The sequence below is a fragment of the Triticum aestivum genome, chromosome 2D, assembly GCF_018294505.1.
Source record: "Triticum aestivum cultivar Chinese Spring chromosome 2D, IWGSC CS RefSeq v2.1, whole genome shotgun sequence".
Taxonomy (NCBI): Eukaryota; Viridiplantae; Streptophyta; class Magnoliopsida; order Poales; family Poaceae; genus Triticum; species Triticum aestivum.
This window is the reverse complement of record NC_057799.1, coordinates 649,833,044-649,856,756: the sequence shown is the minus strand read 5'-3', so window position 1 is coordinate 649,856,756 and position 23,713 is coordinate 649,833,044. Positions and strand designations below refer to the sequence as shown.

The 23,713-nt window shown below is 43.2% G+C and overlaps 1 protein-coding gene across 1 annotated transcript in view; it reads right to left on the bottom strand.

The window, feature by feature from the left end:
- Positions 1-17,351: 17,351 nt before the first annotated feature.
- Positions 17,352-23,713, bottom strand: part of LOC123055385 (small glutamine-rich tetratricopeptide repeat-containing protein) — a 6,931-nt gene continuing 569 nt past the window's right edge. Inside the window, exons 2-11 of the mRNA XM_044479386.1 lie at positions 21,920-22,182; positions 21,645-21,678; positions 21,317-21,453; positions 21,121-21,187; positions 20,804-20,903; positions 19,788-19,951; positions 19,176-19,222; positions 19,015-19,059; positions 18,240-18,777; positions 17,352-17,669 (exon numbers count right to left, since the gene is read on the bottom strand). Coding sequence (XP_044335321.1) covers positions 17,641-17,669; positions 18,240-18,777; positions 19,015-19,059; positions 19,176-19,222; positions 19,788-19,951; positions 20,804-20,903; positions 21,121-21,187; positions 21,317-21,453; positions 21,645-21,678; positions 21,920-22,182 — 1,424 coding nt within the window. The 3' untranslated portion in view covers positions 17,352-17,640. The remainder of the gene's footprint in view (positions 17,670-18,239; positions 18,778-19,014; positions 19,060-19,175; positions 19,223-19,787; positions 19,952-20,803; positions 20,904-21,120; positions 21,188-21,316; positions 21,454-21,644; positions 21,679-21,919; positions 22,183-23,713) is intronic.

The following is a 23,713-nucleotide window of genomic DNA, read 5'->3' as shown; positions in this document are numbered from 1 at the left end:
GGGGGGCGGCGGGCGACGGGGCAGAGGAGAAGAAGCAGATGAGAACTGACGAAATTTGTAAGTCTTGCTTATATAGGATGGGCCTTTAGTACCGGTTGGAGCCACCAACCGGTACTAAAGGTCACATTTGGCCAGCCCAAGCGGCGGGAAGCGCACACCTTTAATACCGGGTGGTGGCACCAACCGGTACTAAAGACCCCCCCTTTAGTACCAGTTGGAGCCACGACCCGGTACTAAAGGGTGCGGTGGCGCAGGTGCGGTGCGGGCAAGTTTAGTCCCACCTCGCTAGCCGAAGGGCGGCCGCACCTGCTTATAAGCCCCACCGCGGCAGCTGTCTCGAGCTCCTCTCTATTGCAGGCCTTCTGGGGCTACCTGTTCTGTGCTACCCTGTGGGCCTATTGGGCCTTTGCGGGCCTGCATCCTGGCCCAACAACAGGTTGGGTTTCTAGTCGTATGCAGGCCGCTTTGGCCCAGTAGGCGGGCTTTTTTATCTTCTTATTTTTTTGCTTTATTTTTTCGTTTTATTTTTTTTTGAGTTGTTTTTTGCTGTATTTAGAGTTTCTTTGTGAATATTTTTGCTTTAGGTACAAAAAATTACAAACTTTCTATTAGTGCCGGTAGTTTACAAATTTGAATAGTTTACATTTTGAATTATTTGAAATTTGTGTGAATCACTAGTTTGTGAATAACTTAACTTTGAAAATAGATTTTTCAGTGATTTTTTATGTTTAATATTAGTGTGTTTTATCATTATATTCAATTTGTTAATGATTGGGTTATTTAAAAAATGAAATGCCTTTGTAACAGACTAGTTTTCGTCTGAAACCCTGATACTTCGAAAGAGATTGTCCATTTTGTACACGAAGTGCATCCAGTTTTTGCGGTAACCCTCTCTACTTTTTTGCACTTGCTATGTGGGTGAAATTATGATACCATGCCAACTTTCAACCTTTTCTGAGTTCATTTGAAATGCTTTTCAATTTCAGGGTCATTTAGCTGAAAAATCAGTAAATGCATGAAAGAATTTGTTTGCACATAAAATTTCTTCGCGTTTGAAATGCCAAAACACATAACTACCCTAACTATTACAGAGATTCCCTCCTGGGTGTGAAACACAGAAGAAAGTGATGATAGTGAAGCCGATCACATCCCAGATCTTTGGGTGTGAAACTTTTTCTTCGCGTGTGTCCCTTTGCGCCGTAGCCATGGAAAATCTTCATCATTTAACTGGATGCTCGGGTCAATATTCACTGTGAATGGAGCAATTTCATCAAACTTTTCATAATCTTCTGACATGTCTGTCTTGTCATCCACTCCCACGATGTTTCTCTTCCCAAAAAGAACTATGTGGCGCTTTGGCTCATCGTATGATGCATTCGCTTCCTTATCTTTTCTTTTTCTCGGCTTGGTAGACATATCCTTCACATAGAAAACCTGTGCCACATCATTAGCTAGGACGAATGGTTCATCTACATACGCAAGATTGTTGAGATCCACTGTTGTCATTCCATACTGCGGGTCTTCCGTTACCCCGCCTCGTGTCATATTGACCCATTTGCACCGAAACAAAGGGACCTTCAAACCACGTCCATAGTCAAGTTCCCATATCTCCTCTATGTAACCATAATATGTTTCCTTTCCCGTCTTGGTTGTTGCATCAAAGCGGACACCACTGTTTTGGTTGGTGCTCTTCTTATCTTGGGCGATCGTGTAAAATGTATTACCATTTATCTCGTACCCTTTGAAAGTCATTATATTCGAAGATGGTAACTGGGACAGCGAGTACATGTCATCTTCAATAGAGGCGTCATGCATGGTACGTGTCTGCAACCAGCCGACGAAACTCCTGGTTTGTTCACATGTAATCCAGTCATCAGACCGCTCCGGGTGTTTGGAGCGTAGAAAATTCTTGTGTTCGTCCATATACGGAGCCACCAAGGCAGAATTCTGTAGAACTGTGTAGTGTGCTTCAGTGAGAGAATGTCCGTCCATACATATTATTTGATTCCCCACTAGCGTGCCTTTTCCATCCAGTCTGCCCTTATGCCGCGATTCAGGAACACCAATCGACTTAAGGTCAGGAATAAAGTCAATACAAAACTCAATGACCTCCTCATTTTCATGGCCCTTGGAGATGCTTCCTTCTGGCCTAGCACGGTTATGAACATATTTCTTTAAGACTCCCATGAACCTCTCAAAGGGGAACATATTGTGTAGAAATACAGGACCCAAAATGTTAATCTCTTCGCATAGGTGAACTAGGACGTGCGTCATGATGTTGAAGAAGGATGGTGGGAACACCAACTCGAAACTGACAAGACATTGCACCAAATCATTCTCTAACCTTGGTATGATTTCTGGCTCGATCACCTTCTGAGAGATTGCATTGAGGAATGCACATAGCTGCACAATGGATAATCGAATGTTATCCGGTAGAAGCCCCCTCAATGCAACCGGAAGCAGTTGCGTCATAATCACGTGGCAGTCATGAGACTTTAGGTTCTGGAACTTTTTCGCTGCCATGTTTATTATTCCCTTTATATTCGACGAGAAGCCAGACGGTACCTTAATACTGAGCAGGCATTCAAAGAAGATTTCCTTCTCTTCTTTGGTAAGAGCGTAGCTGGCATGACCCTGATGTATGTCGTCTTTTCCATGCATACGTTGCTGGTCCTCCCGTGCCTCAGGTGTATCTTTTGTCTTCCCATACACGCCCAAGAAGCCAAGCAGGGTCACGCAAAGATTCTTCGTCACGTGCATCACGTCGATTGCAGAGCGGACCTCTAGGTCTTTCCAATAGGGCAGGTCCCAAAATATAGATTTCTTCTTCCACATGGGTGCGCGTCCGTCGGCGTCATTCGGAACAGGTTGTCCGCCAGGACCCTTTCCAAAGACTACCTTCAAATCCTTGACCATATCATGTACATCAGCACCAGTACGGTGGCGAGGCTTCGTCCGGTGATCCGCCTCACCTTTGAAATGCTTGCCTTTCTTTCTTACGGGATGCCTGCTCGGAAGAAATCGACGATGTCCCAGGTACACATTCTTCCTACAATTGTCCAAATATATACTATCGGTATCATCCAAACAGTGCGTGCATGCGCGGTATCCCTTGTTTGTCTGTCCTGAAAGGTTACTGAGAGCAGGCCAATCATTGATGGTCACGAACAGCAAGGCCTTTAGGTCAAATTCTTCCCCCATGTGCTCATCCCACGCACGTACACCTGTTCCATTCCACAGCTGTAAGAGTTCTTCAACTAATGGACTTAGGTACACATCAATGTCGTTGCCGGGTTGCTTAGGGCCTTGGATGAGCACTGGCATCATAATGAACTTCCGCTTCATGCACAACCAAGGAGGAAGGTTATACAAACATAGAGTCACAGGCCAGGTCCTATGGTTGCTGCTCTGCTCCCCAAAAGGATTAATGCCATCTGCGCTTAGACCAAACCTCCTTGCTTCATCTGCAAACTCCTTCCCATACTTTCTCTCGATTTTTCTCCACTGCGACCCGTCAGCGGGTACTCTCAACTTTCCGTCTTTCTTACGGTCTTCTCTGTGCCATCGCATCGCCTTGGCATGCTCTTTGTTTTGGAACAAACATTTCAACCGTGGTATTATAGGAGCATACCACATCACCTTGGCAGGAATCTTCTTCCTGGGGCGCTCGCCCTCGACATCACCAGGGTCATCGCGCCTGATCTTATAGCGCAATGCACCGCATACCGGGCAAGCGTTCAAATCCTCGTACTCACCGCGGTAGAGGATGCAGTCATTAGGGCATGCATGTATCTTCTGCACCTCTAACCCTAGAGGGCAGACAGCCTTCTTTGCTTCGTACGTACTCTCGGGCAATTCGTTGTCCTTTGGAAGCATATTCTTTATCATTACCAGCAACTTTCCAAATCCCTTGTCAGATACACCATTCTCTGCCTTCCATTGTAGCAATTCCAGTGTGGTGCCCAACTTTTTTTTGTCAGCTTCGCAATTCGGGTACAACAATTTCTTGTGATCCTCTAACATGCGCTGCAACTTCTTCTTCTCCAAATCACTTACGCAGTTTCTCTTTGCATCGGCAATGGCCCGACCTAGATCATTAGCGGGCTCATCTGATGCCTCTTCTTCAGCTTCTTCCTGCATTGCCGGCTCAGCTTCTTCCCCCATTGTTGTATCCTCGTATTCAGGGAACCCATGGCCAGGATAGTTGTCGTTGTCCTCTTCTTCTTCATTGTCTTCCATCATAACCCCTCTTTCTCCGTGCTTAGTCCAAACATTATAATGGGGCATGAAACCGAACTTAAACAGGTGGACGTGAATGGTTCTTGACGTAGAGTAATTGTGATCATTCTTACAGACTAAACATGGACAAGGCATAAAACCATCCGCCCGCTAGTTTGCCTCAGCCGCAAGCAGAAAAGTTTGCATGCCATTAATGAACTCCGGAGAGCATCGGTCATCGTACATCCATTGTCGGCTCATCTATTACACAACACCGAAAAGACCAAATTGTTGGGGAACGTAGTAATTTCAAAAAAATTCCTACGCACACGCAAGATCATGGTGATGCATAGAAACGAGAGGGGAGAGTTTTGTCCACGTACCCTCGTAGACCGAAAGCGGAAGCGTTAACACAACGCGGTTGATGTAGTCGTACGTCTTCACGATCCGACCGATCAAGTACCGAACGTACGGCACCTCCGAGTTCAGCACACGTTCAGCTCGATGACGTCCCTCGAACTCCGATCCAGCCAAGTGTTGAGGGAGAGTTTTGTCAGCACGACGGCGTGGTGACGATGATGATGTTCTACCGACGCAGGGCTTCGCCTAAGCACCGCTACGATGTTATCGAGGTGTAATATGGTGGAGGGGGGCACCGCACACGGCTAAGAGATCAATAGATCAATTGTTGTCTCTGTGGGGTGCCCCCCTGCCCCCGTATATAAAGGAGCAAGGGGGAGGCCGGCCGGCCCTTGTTGGCGCGCCAGGAGGAGGAGTCCTCCTCCTAGTAGGAGTAGGACTCCCCTCTTTCCTACTCCTACTAGGAGGGGGAAAGGAAGGGGAGAGGGAGAAGGAAAGGGGGCCGCCGCCCCCCTCTCCTAGTCCAATTCGGACCAGAGGGGGAGGGGGCGCGCGGCCCCTCCTGGCTGCCCCTCTCTCTCTACTAAGGCCCATAAGGCCCATTACTTCTCCCGGGGGGGTTCCGGTAACCCTCCGGCACTCCGGTTTTTCTCCGAAATCACCCGGAACACTTCCGGTGTCCGAATATAGTCGTCCAATATATCAATCTTTATGTCTCAACCATTTCGAGACTCCTCGTCATGTCCGTGATCACATCCGGGACTCCAAACAACCTTCGGTACATCAAAACATATAAACTCATAATATAACTGTCATCATAACGTTAAGCGTGCGGACCCTACGGGTTCGAGAACTATGTAAACATGACCGAGACACGTCTCCGGTCAATAACCAATAGCGGAACCTGGATGCTCATATTGGCTCCCACATATTCTACGAAGATCTTTATCGGTCAGACCGCATAACAACATACGTTGTTCCCTTTGTCATCGGTATGTTACTTGCCCGAGATTCGATCGTCGGTATCTCAATACCTAGTTCAATCTCGTTACTGGCAAGTCTCTTTACTTGTTCCGTAATACATCATCTTGCAACAAACTCTTTAGTTGCAATGCTTGCAAGGCTTAAGTGATGTGCATTACCGAGAGGGCCCAGAGATACCTCTCTGACAATCGGAGTGACAAATCCTAATCTCGAAATACGCCAACCCAACAAGTACCTTCGGAGACACCTGTAGAGCACCTTTATAATCACCCAGTTACGTTGTGACGTTTGGTAGCACACAAAGTGTTCCTCCGGTAAACGGGAGTTGCATAATCTCGTAGTCATAGGAACATGTATAAGTCATGAAAAAAGCAATAGCAACATATTAAACGATCAAGTGCTAAGCTAACGGAATGGGTCAAGTCAATCACATCATTCTCCTAATAGTGTGATCTCATTAATCAAATGACAACTCATGTCTATGGCTAGGAAACATAACCATCTTTGATCAACGAGCTAGTCAAGTAGAGGCATACTAGTGACACTCTGTTTGTCTATGTATTCACACAAGTATTATGTTTCCGGTTAATACAATTCTAGCATGAATAATAAACATTTATCATGAAATAAGGAAATAAATAATAACTTTATTATTGCCTCTAGGGCATATTTCCTTCAGTCTCCCACTTGCACTAGAGTCAATAATCTAGATTACACAGTAATGATCCTTACACCCATGGAGCCTTGGTGCTGATCATGTTTTGCTCGTGGAAGAGGCTTAGTCAACGGGTCTGCAACATTCAGATCCGTATGTATCTTGCAAATTTCTATGTCTCCCACCTGGACTAAATCCCGGATGGAATTGAAGCATCTTTTGATGTGCTTGGTTCTCTTGTGAAATCTGGATTCCTTTGCTAAGGCAATTGCACCAGTATTGTCACAAAAGATTTTCATTGGACCCGATGCACTAGGTATGACACCTAGATCGGATATGAACTCCTTCATCCAGACTCCTTCATTTGCTGCTTCCGAAGCAGCTATGTCCTCCGCTTCACACGTAGATCCCGCCACGACGCTTTGTTTAGAACTGCACCAACTGACAGCTCCACCGTTCAATGTAAACACGTATCCAGTTTGCGATTTAGAATCGTCCGGATCAGTGTCAAAGCTTGCATCGACGTAACCATTTACGATGAGCTCTTTGTTACCTCCATAAACGAGAAACATATCCTTAGTCCTTTTCAGGTATTTCAGGATGTTCTTGACGGCTGTCCAGTGATCCACTCCTGGATTACTTTGGTACCTTCCTGCCAGACTTATAGCAAGGCATACATCAGGTCTGGTACACAGCATTGCATACATGATAGAGCCTATGGCTGAAGCATAGGGAACATCTTTCATCTTCTCTCTATCTTCTGCAGTGGTCGGGCATTGAGTCTTACTCAATTTCACACCTTGTAACACAGGCAAGAACCCTTTCTTTGCTTGATCCATTTTGAACTTTTTCAAAACTTTGTCAAGGTATGTGCTTTATGAAAGTCCAATTAAGCGTCTTGATCTATCTCTATAAATCTTGATGCCCAATACATACGCAGCTTCACCGAGGCCTTTCATTGAAAAACTCTTATTCAAGTATCCCTTTATGCTATCCAGAAATTCTATATCATTTCCAATCAGCAATATGTCATCCACATATAATATCAGAAATGCTACAGAGCTCCCACTCACTTTCTTGTAAATACAGGCTTCTCCAAAAGTCTGTATAAAACCAAATGCTTTGATCACACTATCAAAGCATTTATTCCAACTCCGAGAGGCTTGCACCAGTCCATAAATGGATCGCTGGAGCTTGCACACTTTGTTAGCTTCCTTTGGATCGACAAAACCTTCCGGTTGCATCATATACAACTCTTCTTCCAGAAATCCATTCAAGAATGCAGTTTTGACATCCATTTGCCAAATTTCATAATCATAAAATGCGGCAATTGCTAACATGATTCGGACAGACTTAAGCATCGCTACGGGTGAGAAGGTCTCATCGTAGTCAATCCCTTGAACTTGTCGAAAACCTTTCGCAACAAGTCGAGCTTTATAGACAGTAACATTACCGTCAGCGTCAGTCTTCTTCTTGAAGATCCATTTATTTTCAATGGCTTGCCGATCATCGGGCAAGTCAACCAAAGTCCATACTTTGTTCTCATACATGGATCCCATCTCGGATTTCATGGCCTCAAGCCATTTTGCGGAATCTGGGCTCACCATCGCTTCTTCATAATTCGTAGGTTCGTCATGGTCAAGTAACATAACCTCCAGAACAGGATTACCGTACCACTCTGGTGCGGATCTTACTCTGGTTGATCTACGAGGTTCAGTAATAACTTGATCTGAAGTTTCATGATCATCATCATTAACTTCCTCACTAATTGGCGTAGGTGTCGCAGAAACTGGTTTCTGTGATGAACTACTTTCCAATAAGGGAGCAGGTACAGTTACCTCATCAAGTTCTACTTTCCTCCCACTCACTTCTTTCGAGAGAAACTCCTTCTCCAGAAAATTTCCGAATTTAGCAACAAAAGTTTTGCCTTCAGATCTGTGATAGAAGGTGTACCCAACAGTCTCCTTTGGGTATCCTATGAAGACACATTTCTCCGATATGGGTTCGAGCTTATCAGGTTGAAGTTTTTTCACATAAGCATCGCAGCCCCAAACTTTAAGAAACGACAACTTTGGTTTCTTGCCAAACCACAGTTCATAAGGCGTCGTCTCAACGGATTTTGATGGTGCCCTATTTAACGTGAATGCAGCCGTCTCTAAAGCATAACCCCAAAACGATAGCGGTAAATCAGTAAGAGACATCATAGATCGCACCATATCAAGTAAAGTACGATTATGACGTTTGGACACACCATTACGCTGTGGTGTTCCGGGTGGCGTGAGTTGCGAAACTATTCCACATTGTTTCAAATGTAGACCAAACTCGTAACTCGAATATTCTCCTCCACGATCTGATCGTAGAAACTTTATTTTCTTGTTACGATGATTTTCAACTTCACTCTGAAATTCTTTGAACTTTTCAAATGTTTTAGACTTATGTTTCATTAAGTAGATATACCCATATCTGCTCAAATCATCTGTGAAGGTGAGAAAATAACGATATCCGCCACGAGCCTCAATATTCATCGGACCACATACATCTGTATGTATGATTTCCAACAAATCTGTTGCTCTCTCCATAGTTCCGGAGAACGGTGTTTTAGTCATCTTGCCCATGAGGCACGGTTCGCAAGTACCAAGTGATTCATAATCAAGTGATTCCAAAAGTCCATCAGTATGGAGTTTCTTCATGCGCTTTACACTGATATGACCTAAACGGCAGTGCCACAAATAAGTTGCACTATCATTATCAACTCTGCATATTTTGGTTTAAATATTATGAATATGTGTATCACTACTATCGAGATTCAACAAAAATAGACCACTCTTCAAGGGTGCATGACCATAAAAGATATTACTCATATAAATAGAACAACCATTATTCTCTGATTTAAATGAATAACCGTCTCGCATCAAACAAGATCCAGATATAATGTTCATGCTTAACGCTGGCACCAAATAACAATTATTTAGGTCTAAAACTAATCCCGAAGGTAGATGTAGAGGTAGCGTGCCGACCGCGATCACATCGACTTTGGAACCATTTCCCACGCGCATCGTCACCTCGTCCTTAGCCAATCTTCGCTTAATCCGTAGCCCCTGTTTCGAGTTGCAAATATTAGCAGCAGAACCAGTATCAAATACCCAGGTGCTACTGCGAGCATTAGTAAGGCATACATCAATAACATGTATATCACATATACCTTTGTTCACCTTGCCATCCTTCTTATCCGCCAAATACTTGGGGCAGTTCCGCTTCCAGTGACCAGTCTGCTTGCAGTAGAAGCACTCAGTCTCAGGCTTAGGTCCAGACTTGGGTTTCTTCTCCTGAGCAGCAACTTGTTTGCTGTTCTTCTTGAAGTTCCCCTTCTTCTTCCCTTTACCCTTTTTCTTGAAACTAGTGGTCTTATTGACCATCAACACTTGATGCTCCTTTTTGATTTCTACCTCCGCAGCCTTTAGCATTGCGAAGAGCTCGGGAATCGTCTTATCCATCCCTTGCATATTATAGTTCATCACGAAGCTCTTGTAGCTTGGTGGCAGTGATTGAAGAATTCTGTCAATGACGCTATCATCTGGAAGATTAACTCCCAGTTGAATCAAGTGATTACAATACCCAGACATTTTGAGTATATGCTCACTGACAGAACTATTCTCTTCCATCTTGCAGCTATAGAACTTATTGGAGACTTCATATCTCTCAATTCGGGCATTTGCTTGAAATATTAACTTCAACTCCTGGAACATCTCATATGCTCCATGATGTTCAAAACGTCGTTCAAGACCCGGTTCTAAGCCGTAAAGCATGGCACACTGAACTATCGAGTAGTCATCAGCTTTGCTCTGCCAGACGTTCATAACATCTGGTGTTGCTCCTGCAGCAGGCCTGGCACCCAGCGGTGCTTCCAGGACGTAATTCTTCTGTGCAGCAATGAGGATAATCCTCAAGTTACGGACCCAGTCCGTGTAATTGCTACCATCATCTTTCAACTTTGCTTTCTCAAGGAACGCATTAAAATTCAACGGAACAACAGCACGGGCCATCTATCTACAATTAACATAGACAAGCAAGATACTATCAGGTACTAAGTTCATGATAAATTCAAGTTCAATTAATCATATTACTTAGAACTCCCACTTAGATAGACATCCCTCTAATCCTCTAAGTGATCACGTGATCCATATCAACTAAACCATGTCCGATCATCACGTGAGATGGAGTAGTTTCAACGGTGAACATCACTATGTTGATCATATCTACTATATGATTCATGCTCGACCTTTCGGTCTCCGTGTTCCGAGGCCATATCTGTTATATGCTAGGCTCGTCAAGCTTAACCTGAGTATTCCGCGTGTGCAACTGTTTTGCACCCGTTGTATTTGAACATAGAGCCTATCACACCCGATCATCACGTGGTGTCTCAGCACGAAGAACTTTCGCAACGGTGCATACTCAGGGAGAACACTTATACCTTGATAATTTAGTGAGAGATCATATTATAATGCTACCGTCAATCAAAGCAAGATAAGATGCATAAAAGATAAACATCACATGCATTCAATATAAGTGATATGATACGGCCATCATCATCTCGTGCTTGTGATCTCCATCTCCGAAGCACCTTCATGATCACCATCGTCACCGGGGCGACACCTTGATCTCCATCGTAGCATCGTTGTCGTCTTGCCAATCTTATGCTTCTACGACTATCGCTACCGCTTAGTGATAAAGTAAAGCATTACAGGGCGATTGCATTGCATACAATAAAGCGACAACCATATGGCTCCTGCCAGTTGCCGATAACTCGGTTACAAAACATGATCATCTCATACAATAAATTTAGCATCATGCTTTGACCATATCACATCACAACATGCCCTGCAAAAACAAGTTAGACGTCCTCTACTTTGTTGTTGCAAGTTTTACGTGGCTGCTACGGGCTTAGCAAGAACCGTTCTTACCTACGCATCAAAACCACAACGATAGTTTGTCAAGTTGGTGCTGTTTTAACCTTCGCAAGGACCGGGCGTAGCCACACTCGGTTCAACTAAAGTGAGAGAGACAGACACGCGCCGGTCACCTTTAAGCAACGAGTGCTCGCAACGGTGAAACCAGTCTCGCGTAAGCGTACGCGTAATGTCGGTCCGGGCCGCTTCATCTCACAATACCGTCGAACCAAATTATGACATGCTGGTAAGCAGTATGACTTATATCGCCCACAACTCACTTGTGTTCTACTCGTGCATAACATCAACGCATAAAACCAGGCTCGGATACCACTGTTGGAGAACGTAGTAATTTCAAAAAAATTCCTACGCACACGCAAGATCATGGTGATGCATAGCAACGAGAGGGGAGAGTGTTGTCCATGTACCCTCGTAGACCGAAAGCGGAAGCGTTAACACAACGCGGTTGATGTAGTCGTACGTCTTCATGATCCGACCGATCAAGTACCGAACATACGGCACCTCCGAATTCAGCACACGTTCAGCTCGATGACGTCCCTCGAACTCCGATCCAGCCGAGTGTTGAGGGAGAGTTCCGTCAGCATGACGGCGTGGTGACGATGATGATGTTCTACCGACGCAGGGCTTCGCCTAAGCACCGCTACGATGTTATCGAGGTGTAATATGGTGGAGGGGGGCACCGCACACGGCTAAGAGATCAATAGATCAATTGTTGTCTCTGTGGGGTGCCCCCCTGCCCCCGTATATAAAGGAGCAAGGGGGAGGCCGGCCGGACCTTGTTGGCGCGCCAGGAGGAGGAGTCCTCCTCCTAGTAGGAGTAGGACTCCCCTCTTTCCTACTCCTACTAGGAGGGGGAAAGGAAGGGGAGAGGGAGAAGGAAAGGGGGGCGCCGCCCCCCCTCTCCTAGTCCAATTCCGACCAGAGGGGGAGGGGGCGCGCGGCCCCTCCTGGCTGCCCCTCTCTCTCTCCACTAAGGCCCATAAGGCCCATTACTTCCCCGGGGGGGGGGGGGTTCCGGTAACCCTCCGGCACTCCGGTTTTTCTCCGAAATCACCCGGAACACTTCCGGTGTCCGAATATAGTCGTCCAATATATCAATCTTTATGTCTCGACCATTTCGAGACTCCTCGTCATGTCCGTGATCACATCCGGGACTCCGAACAACCTTCGGTACATCAAAACATATATACTCATAATATAACTGTCATCGTAACGTTAAGCGTGCGGACCCTACGGGTTCGAGAACTATGTAGACATGACCGAGACACGTCTCCGGTCAATAACCAATAGCGGAACCTGGATGCTCATATTGGCTCCCACATATTCTACGAAGATCTTTATCGGTCAGACCGCATAACAACATACGTTGTTCCCTTTGTCATCGGTATGTTACTTGCCCGAGATTCGATCGTCGGTATCTCAATACCTAGTTCAATCTCGTTACCGGCAAGTCTCTTTACTCGTTCCGTAACACATCATCTTGCAACAAACTCTTTAGTTGCAATGCTTGCAAGGCTTAAGTGATGTGCATTACCGAGAGGGCCCAGAGATACCTCTCCGACAATCGGAGTGACAAATCCTAATCTCGAAATACGCCAACCCAACAGGTACCTTCGGAGACACCTGCAGAGCACCTTTATAATCACCCAGTTACGTTGTGACGTTTGGTAGCACACAAAGTGTTCCTCCGGTAAACGGGAGTTGCATAACCTCATAGTCATAGGAACATGTATAAGTCATGAAAAAAGCAATAGCAACATACTAAACGATCAAGTGCTAAGCTAACGGAATGGGTCAAGTCAATCACATCATTCTCCTAATAATGTGATCTCGTTAATCAAATGACAACTCATGTCTATGGCTAGGAAACATAACCATCTTTGATCAACGAGCTAGTCAAGTAGAGGCATACTAGTCACACTCTGTTTGTCTATGTATTCACACAAGTATTATGTTTCCGGTTAATACAATTCTAGCATGAATAATAAATATTTATCATGAAATAAGGAAATAAATAATAACTTTATTATTGCCTCTAGGGCATATTTCCTTCACAAATTAATACAAGTTCATACATAAAGTTCATACAAGACTTAAATGCAACAAACAAATAACTCTCAAACTAAAGAATTTAAATGCAACAACAAATGCGATCAAGATCGCAACTAAGGTAACAATTGATCCAACAGCATAATGATACCAAGCCTCACTATCAATGGCATATTTTCTAATCTTTCTAATCTTCAAGCGCATTTTCTCCATCTTGATCTTGTGATCATCGATGACATCGGCAACATGCAACTCCAATTCCATCTTCTCCCCCTCAATTCTTTTTAATTTTTCTTTCAAATACTCGTTTTCTCTTTCAACTAAATTTAACCTCTCGACAATAGGGTCGGTTGGAATTTCCGGTTCACAAACCTCCTAGACAAAAATATCTATGTCAACTTGATGGGCATAATTTGTCATAAACACGAAATGCAACAACTAGTTTTAAAAGAGAATATACCACATCCGAATCATAACAAGGACGAGGGCCGACGGGGACGGATATCAAAACCATGGCACTATGTATAACAAACAACGTACGGGTAAGATAATTATACGAGTAACTATATATCCAAATCACACAAACATCAATTTGGTAATGTAAAACATTCATGAACAAGAGGCTCACCACAAGGTGGTGCCGGCGACGGAACGGTGCGGGCGATCGACTGTGGTTACGACGGAGATTTAGAAGGCACTAAGTAAACCACACCTACATATGCAAACTAAGTGTTATTTTTGACCTCAAATTGCATATAAATCAAATACTAGCACATATATTTCCTCCCAAATTACTAAACTCATAAATTAATCAGTATACAAAGCATTGCAAGAGCTAATCTAGCAATGAGAGATGAAAGGACAAAGTTGCTAACCTTTGTGATCATTTGAATGGATGGGGGCCTTCAAATCTTGACAAATTTTGGGCAAAATGTGTGATGAGTTCGAGAGGAAGAGGGGAAGAACAGAGAGGAGAGGGGAAGGGGAAGAACAGAGCGAGCTCGGGTGGACGAAGGATTTATGTAGGACGACCTTTAGCATCGGTTCTGTTCCACGAACCGGTACTAAAGGTGCTGGAGGGGCCCCGGACTGACAACATCCTGCCACGACTCACTTTAGTACCGGTCCATGACACGAACCGGTGCTAAAGGTCAGCCACGAACCGGTACTAATGAAAGCGGCCGGCTAGCCGTTGGAACCGGCACTAATGCACACATTAGTGCCGGCTCAAAAGCAAAGCGGCACTAATGTGCTTGACATTTGACCCTTTTTCTATTGGTGTATGTGGATAGACGAGATGCTCCATTGATGGTACGGGTGCTCGTTCAAGCCCAGTGTCACAGAGACAAGACACTGGTGCCAGATAGGATGCTCTATCTAGGTCTGGGAGGGAGGATCGAGATTGTGGGACCCACCGGCCATCCAATGCCACATGTCTCCACCGTTCTTTCAGTTCTCGTCATCGGCGCCGGGCGGACCAACACGTACGCGCCCCGTGTCAACACCTACGCTCGCCTGCTGGGCCGCAAACTTGCAGGCACAAAACTGACACCAGAGCCCACCGGCATAACTACCTGGGCCGTCCTTTACTAGTAGTACTGACCGATGGACCTTTCTTGGATGAGTTGAAAGAATAAAATCTCAATAAAAACCTCAAAAAAGAAAGTAGAAAAAAAAAGAGAACAACCAAGCTAAACCTAGATCCTCCTGGCATGCGTGCATGCAAAAAGGTGAAAGAAGTGCACCAAATGATTGGTGCACTTTGGTTGGATGGATCATACTCCCTGTCTGCCATATGCTACATTGCTACATCAAGCACATAGACATGCTGCACTTTCTCTTGCGCTCCCCTCCCCTCGTGTAGCCTCCAAAAGTGTAAGCTGATACTACCACATACAGCAGTACATGTGTTTACACAATATTAAACATCTATATAAAAATGTTCGAGATGTATACAAATTTTTTAGATTGTGCATGAAAAAACTAGGCATACAAATTGTATGTTTTAGAAATTTTTAATGAATTTGGAAAATGCTAAAAATGTCTATATAAAATATTCCTGATGAATGCAAAATATGTACAAAGGTTTATGGATAAAATAGACAACCAAAAGTACATTATTAAGTAAAAATAATTATATATTTAAAATATGTAAACATGGATATAAATAATATTCCTCATGTATACAAAAAATACATAATGTGCATGGAAAATTAAATATAAAAAATACAAATTTCAAAAATGCTAATAACATATTTGAAAAATGTTGAGCGTCTATATAAAAATTGTTCCTGGTGTATAAGAAAAATGTACAATGTAAACAAAGTAAAACCTAGGAAAACCGAAAAGGAACACACCAAAAAGGGGGGGAAAACAAATGAAAACAATAACTAAATCCAAAAAATGAAAAAAGGTCAAAAGTGTGAAAGAAACAAATAAAATGATGAAAAAATAGAAAACCGAAGAAATCCCAAGAAGAAAAGAATAACAGAAAAGGAAAAAAAAATGTAAAAATACCGACGAAACCGTACGTAAAACGAGCGAGCAAGCGACTGAACTAGCCATCGAGCGACATCCTTAATGGGCCGAGCCATACGCGCGAGGCCTTCAGGCGAGACGGATGCTAAACTAATCACCCTCTAATCGAGATATAGCATTTGCGCTCGCCTAATGCGAGACTTAACTTCGGCTCGCCTCATTCTGATTTTTATCATATTTCTGTGATCTTCTTTCTTTCTTTCTTTCTTTATTTTCACCTGCTTTTTTGAATTTTTTCCTTGTGTTTGTTTTTCAACACATGGCTTTTCATACGCATTATACATTTTCTGTATAAATTAGGCACACTTTTTTACATGTTTAACATTTTCCAAAAACACAATTAACATTTCCCTAATTATATGGTGTGATGTTTAATTTTCCATACACATGTACATGTTTTCTATACCTCTTTGTCATCTTTATGCATTTTTTACATTTTTACAGAAACATTATGAACATTTTTTTAAATACATGTTTCTAAAAAATCAAATAAATATTTTTGAACATTATTTTTAATATGCATTATTATTTTTTCAAATATACGTTGAATGTTTTTAATGATAGAACACAAATTATCCATGCGAAATTTTTTAAAATTGTGTAAACATTTAAAAAATATCACAAACATACATTTGAAACTTATGAATTTTTTTTAAAATGAAATATACATTTGTTTGAATGTTATGAACCATTTTTTTCTGAATTATACCACTTTTTCTTACATTGTACTGTATAACATTTTCCAGAATATCGCATACAAATTTTCGAAAGGAGTGAACATTTCTGAAATGCCACATGCATTTCCCTTTTTGAGAAGCTCGTTGGGGCCTTAGCAAGACAATATGGTTTGCCTGGCTTCGGAAAAGGAGGGGCGATGACCGCGACACGCCTTCGTCTCGCTCTAGTGCTCGTAGTCGCCACTAGGTGGTCCATAGAAATGGTTGTAATTTTGGCTGCCCAAAAATGCGAGGCTGCATCCAGACGTCCGCCAGCGGCAGGAAACCCCGCTCGTACGCCGGCCGCAGCGCGCCATGGCTGGCTCCTCCGACCCCGCCGCCGACACTGATACACTCGTTGCCACTCCTGCCCTATTTAGGGCAGCTGTTTGAGCAGTTTTGTCCCCGCTCCATCCCAGACAAAACGTAGGTTGGGTGTGTGTGCGTGCAGCTCTTGTAGTAAAATGGCCCATGAACTAGCCGTGATTATTGGTAACAAGGTACTCCCTCCGTCCCATAATGTAGGACGTTTTTTTAACACTACTACTACTATAGTAGTGTAAAAAAAAAACATCTTACATCATGGGACGGATGAATTGGTTGATTATTAGATATGCATGCAGATTGCAGATAGAGATGAGCTAACCAAGGCCGAGCGACCACCTGACCCTCACCCTGGCATCATCATCTCATTTACCGTGCTGGACCTCCGCAGGAAAGATACCCATATACGACCAGACCAACCAGCTGCCAACCTGTGCTTTTGCTTGCTACCCAGAGTGTAATTATCTACTCAGATGCTACGTGCCTACGTACACCAATAGTACCACACAAACGCACGTATTTCATCATCAATCAGGTAACTTGTGTAAATCAGTGCCAACATTTCTTTCATTTACGTTCCTCCCGTCCCGCCACGGTAAAGAATTCAATTCAATGCGACCGACGGCTAGGGAAGTCAAGCTTTTGCAGGTATTGTTGATTCTCAGATAATATGCAGAGAGGATACAACTGCAGGTCAACAACATCTTCTACCACAAGGACAACAACATCTTGTTGATGAGCAGGTAACCACGGCCACACACGGCATGTCTGACTATGAACAACAACAACATTACACTCCACTCCTTTTGGCTTGGCTTCTCAGATCAGATCAGATTGAACCAGGTGGTGGTGGTGGCCCTGCAGAATTAAACACAGCAAAGTACAGCAGTCAGTCAGCCTTCCCATTCGCACATGTAACTATTCGTGCAAGGCGATTGCGCTTAGAGGGGGTGCTTGCTTCTAAAAATAAAACCCGTCCTGTTTTTGATTAAACACCACACCAGACGGAGGTGCTAAGTAAGTAAGCGGCTGTGCTGTACAAATAAGGACCGGTGGTGCTTATGAAAAAACCAACCGCTTCGGTTTTACGAGCACATTGCACCATTGTACAAGAATTCCTACACCGGACAATCATCATTACGTAAAAAGGACACATTGATGCAACAACAGACCCAGGACCAAACAACCTTCTACTATCCTACAATTATATCCATGCATTACCGAACAAATACTACCAATTTGTTTTTCTTTAAGCGAATTTTAATGATGTCACAAGCGAAACAATCATAGTAGTACTTGTGTTTTAAGGGGAAAAAAGGCAAAGCACGTTAGCCCCCCTCTTGTGTTTCAGGTACGAACCGAGGTGTGAAATTCAGTGAGAAAAGAAGAAAGGCCCTTGTAAAGTCTTTAAAGAGAGAGTCGACGAACCTCTAGGCGCACCACCGCCTTCATTGGGACCCATCTGCGGTCCAAACATCTGCATCACAGCTCTCAGAGCCTCAGCAGCCTGCTCTGGGCTCACCATGCTCTCCCCAATATTTATGTGGATGCCAGCGTCTGTCTGGGCACCTGGTTCACTGTGCCCTCCTCCATGTCCGCCTGAAGCCTGCTGTGCATGGTTTGCTTCGGTGCCTGAGCCCATGAAGGGAAAAGCTGGAGGGACTCCAGCGCTGGCTGGGAAAGGAGCTGATGGGAAAGGAACTGATGGGAAAGGAGCTGATGGGGTATGGGTGCCTGGATTCCCGGACGGTGGTCCTTGGGCATTCCCATTGACGTTTGCATGACCAAAGAAGTCGTTCAGATTTATATTTACGGAGTGCGGAGGTGGCTGTTGCCCATTACCAGACCCACGGTTCATCATATTGAAGAATTCAGGAGGAGGTGGAGCACTTCCAGGTGGGAATACTGTGAAAGGAGCACCACCGCTTGCCTGGCCACCAAACCATGAATGAGGTCCATGTGTGTTCTACAAACAAGGAGATGGATTACTTGGTGATTTTGAGAAGTCCGAGTGAAGAAATTAAATCATACACACATAGCAATATCAACATTCTATACATATTAACATATCAAGGAGGTTCCAAGTAGGAGCCCTGATCGTGCACATTGTTATAAGAAAAACAACTGTCCTGATTTGTTAAGCCAATGGGATATATTTCATAGTTCATTTCAAAAAGCACATGTAGATTTCTGATTACAGTACCTGTCCTGGTGCAGCTTGCTGTTCAGCCAGCTTCCTTTTGGTGGCCTAAAGTTTTTGACGCAGAGGAAAATAAAACTTCAATAGTGATTAGTGCTAATAAAAGGAAAACGAACTCTATCCAGATCCCTACTGGAAAAGAGAAGAGAACAAAACAAGTCTACCTCAATATTCAGTCGAACATTTTCATTGCTAGGCTCAAGTTCAGAGGCTGCAGGAAGAACAAAGTGAGTTCACTATACTCCATAGTTCCTGTATATAACAATGTAGGTTCATCCAAAGATTGCATGTGGAACTGTTAATTTGATTGAGCACAAGATGAAAACAATTACAGCTAAATATTACAATCACTGTCACTGGAATGTGAAGAGAATATATCCAATAAATAAACCAGAATTTACACAGTACTGAATGCAAGCCACCATCAGATAACATGGCACGAAAAGCAAATATCTGTTCGACTTGATTGGTTGTATGGTAACACTATAAATGTATAAATTTAGAGTCACATCAATTTAGTAGGTTGTGGAACAACAGGTCATAACAGAATGATCTACATAAAATACAAAAAAAATACTGTACTTAGGTTAGGTTGAATACTATTAAAGTTAAAAGTTAGGAGAAGGCTCAAATAAACAATTCTTACCAAAAGAACTAGTTAACACTTAATACACAACTGTACCAATAAGGACTTCGATATGCATCTCATAATGTAATACATAGCATTATACATCACTGTTTCAACAAAATCAACTAAAAGTTTCTACTCTGCCCACCTTTCAAGTATCCCTTGTGTAAAGCATCATGAAAATTCCCCATTGCAAAATAAGCGGATCCAAGCCGGCTATATGCTTTGCTGTAGTTCGGATCAATTTCAATTGACTTCAGGCAGTCCTCAACAGCTTCATTGCACATATTAAGAAGTGTATATGCAGCAGCCCTGAGAAACATGTAGTTTTCATGTTACATGAAAGCATGAATATAGTAAATAATTTTGTGAACAGCAGTTAAGAGTACTTGTTATAAAGGGTTCATAACACCGCTACCGGAACAAGAAGAAGAATAGACAAAGCCAGGAATTTTTTTGCCACTGTTCATTCTTCTAAATAGACCAGGGTCACTGCACATGTGTAACAGTATTTTGTTACTACAGAATACTAGTACAAAATCGTTGGTAATCATTTGACACCATAAATGATTTTATGGTAGCTCCGCCCCTGCTGGCATAAGAAATCAGCCGGTACCATCATTCCATTTCATGGAGTCTAAAGCGTCAAGCTTGTGTTTCCTAAGCTCAATAATCTCTAATATCATATTTCCAGGAGTTTCCAGTGAACCAGCCCAAGGCATGTACAGTTTGTAACCAGCTGCAGCTTGGTTTGAAGAGGTTTTCAGAACTCTTATTTGCATCCAAGATTAGGAATCAATAACAGATACTGAGCCCATCACCACATCACATGCTATACAGGCAGTAGGAATAAGAGTGCAGAAGCAGGAATTTGGGGGCAATGTAGCAATATGCATTTAAACTAGTTCGTGCAGACATGCAGAATGGATGCTTATGGAGCACTATTAGTTACTTTGACTACTTACGCCGTTTCAAAATTCCATTACACATTACTAACGAAAGACCCATCTTTTAATTTCCACCCATTATCATCTCTGAAATTATTCGGTGAAGTTCACCTTGGCACGAGATTTCACAATTAGAGCCAACAAGCTGCCATTGCACATTTACCAGCTGTATGTTCAATAAAACAGTCATCCTAAATTCCAGTAACTTAGCGCATACCTGTTACAATAGTAAATGGCATTCTTTCTGCTCAATGCAATGGCACCGGTGTACAGCTCAACAGCTTTTAGGTGTTGTTTTGATCTCATGAAGTCATTGCCTGATGAAGAAATATGCAGTTAGCTACTAAAACTCCGAACATCCACGCCAATAACACATAATGCACATAGAAGGCCAAGCCTTTTATGCAAAAAGAAAATTTGAGTTTTCTAAGTCATGCGATGCTGTAAATTTGCTGCAGAAACTAATGAATAGACCAAAAACCTGAGACACCAAAATTTGAACATATGGAACAACCAAGGATTCTAGCTAAGTACCTTTTGATTTAAAGAATTCTGCAAGGTCAACTAAGCTTGCCACTTGTCTTCCCGACTTGCGCACCTCCTAAACAGAGATAAACCATAGTTTATTACTAACACAATGTAAGTAATTAAATGGAAAGTAAGACAACAAACTTTTTACTTCATTAAGCCTGAAAATGCTAGACAAGCAAATAACAAAAACACATCATACCAGTAATGCATCATCGAAGAATTGTGATGCTTTTGAAAGTTGATCAGGATCCTCAGCACCAGCTGGTGATGCCTTGAAGAAATTTATTTCATCAAGCGCAGCATAGAATTTTGCAAAGAGCTCATCTCCTGCATGATCTGACAAAAAAATGCAGTGAGAAAAACTGATTCTTTCTACATCCCTCGTTAGGTGATAATGACCCGAAGACCCGACAAATGGAATCAAGTAGCACAAAGGCAGAAAAGCTTTACAAAAACAAACTTGAAAGTTTCCAACAATATATGGACGACTCATCATGGAGGCTCTACAGTTCAAGCCATAGTCATACCTAGGTCAAAGGTTTCTTCCGCTTGGCCTTCACTCTGATGAAAAGATGCAGAGAATATGTCAAAAGCTCATATCTTATGAAGGGTATTTGGGGAAGAAAAGGGTAAAAACTGATCATACAAAGCATAATGCATATATATAATTAAAGTGCAATGGCATGTCAATGGAAGAAAAAGGCATGCATTTATATGTATTAATATGAAAAGGATAGGTGATGATGGTAGATATAAATATCATATAACATAAAAATCATGTGTCAAATGAGAGGGTGCATACATTTGATGTTGTACATTTATTTGACTCTTCTTGGATATTGGAAGTGCTTGCACTGCAGGAAGGTTTGTTTGACACTGATCGTGACACGGGATCTGGTCTTGCCCTATCTTGTTCATTAGCTTGCAGAGAAGTAAAGAGTTCAAGTAGAAGTCCTGGCTGTATCCTCTCACTGGTTGATGATGAGTTGATGCTAAAAAGGGACTCCAGGCAATCCTTAGCGACTTCAAGAGCTTCAGGGTCAGCCCCAGGAGCTAACTCAACTGCATTCCATATATGCTTCCAATGTCAGAAGGACCGATGGTAAAAAAAAACATAAGGGAAAACCCAGAGCAGTAATGTCCCTCAGCTGTGACCCTTTTCTTTCTCTGTGTGCAAATTATTTTATTGACATAGTTGTCTCTAAAAAAAACTCTGCCAGTGGGGAAAATATTGTACTAAGAGCTCTCAGTCAAACCTAAGGAGAAAAGGCCTCAAACCCTGTCATCAACACGTAGGGCCAATCCACGCCATCGCCCGCTTCTGGGAACAGGACAGCGCAACAGTGATTAACAGGGAGCCAGCGAGGGACCTTTTTCTGGTTCCACAAATCATTGGTGCCACCAGGGTTTGAGCCCTGGCCAGCAACCCCCTCGCCTATGGAGCCAACCATTATGCTATACGACAGTTGACGCCTCTTCTACTTACAACTGACAAGCCAACAAATCTAGCTAGTAATTGCTTTTACCAAATTCCATGCAATTTAAATGAAATCAGACATTATAATCTAGAGACAGAAAAAAGAAACAAGAAACACGAACTAATTACGGTCATAATTTTAACACCATATCTTTTCAATGAGAGAACAAAAAAGGAGGCAGACAGTTGCATACGATATGTCCGCCATGTATCGCATCAGCTATATAAAATCGTGTTAAAACAAATTATATACCCTGTGAATATCATCATTATATTAGTTTCATGATTGCTAAGTCGGCATAAGATCTATAACTCTTCTTTTCAAAAGTATAAGGCTATACTACCATTAGGGTTGCATGAATCCGATTTAGGCGGTTCACCGAGCATGGTATGACCTTGCTGCCATCATTGACCACGAAGGGCTTGCTGCAAGTCAGCAGGTTGCGGACGGTTTTCTACCTCCTATTTGCTCCCCATGATCCCCATTTAAGATCCATATTCCTTTTCACCAGACAAAATTAACTTTTGTTGTCGGGAAGCACAGAGCAACACAGCAAAAATAACGTCACTAGCCAGCACAAGTGCCAAATAATAATGTATCCCGAGGACGGTAACCATAGGTTCCATTATCAGCCGGATGCCGTATCACGAGTACCGTGACCGTAGATTCCATTTTCAGCCGGATGTCCGGTATGACCTCAAAAAAGCATATGATAACACGGTACCGTATCCCTGATAAGGCAAACAACCGGAGATTAACACGTGGCATGTGCACATGAACCATCTAACCGGCCAGCGTCCCCTCGGCAAGCCTCCACTTCCTAGAGAAACCTAAAACTGCCACTTTGAGCAATGCAATCTTGTCATACGCATGAATATCAGCTGTATCACACCAAACAGAGCCCAATTCCAACATCGTGGCTTCGACAAAGGTCACACGATCCTAAATCGAGCCAGGCTACCTACTCGGCGTGACTAGCTGAACCCTAGCATATCAGAATCGCTTGGCCTGGCCGGCGCAGGCGATCCGATCCCCTCCCGCTCAGAAAGCAAAGCAAGCAACGCATCCGTCCACCAGCGCGGGGAGCTAATCGAAACGACGGCGCGAGCTCCGGCGGC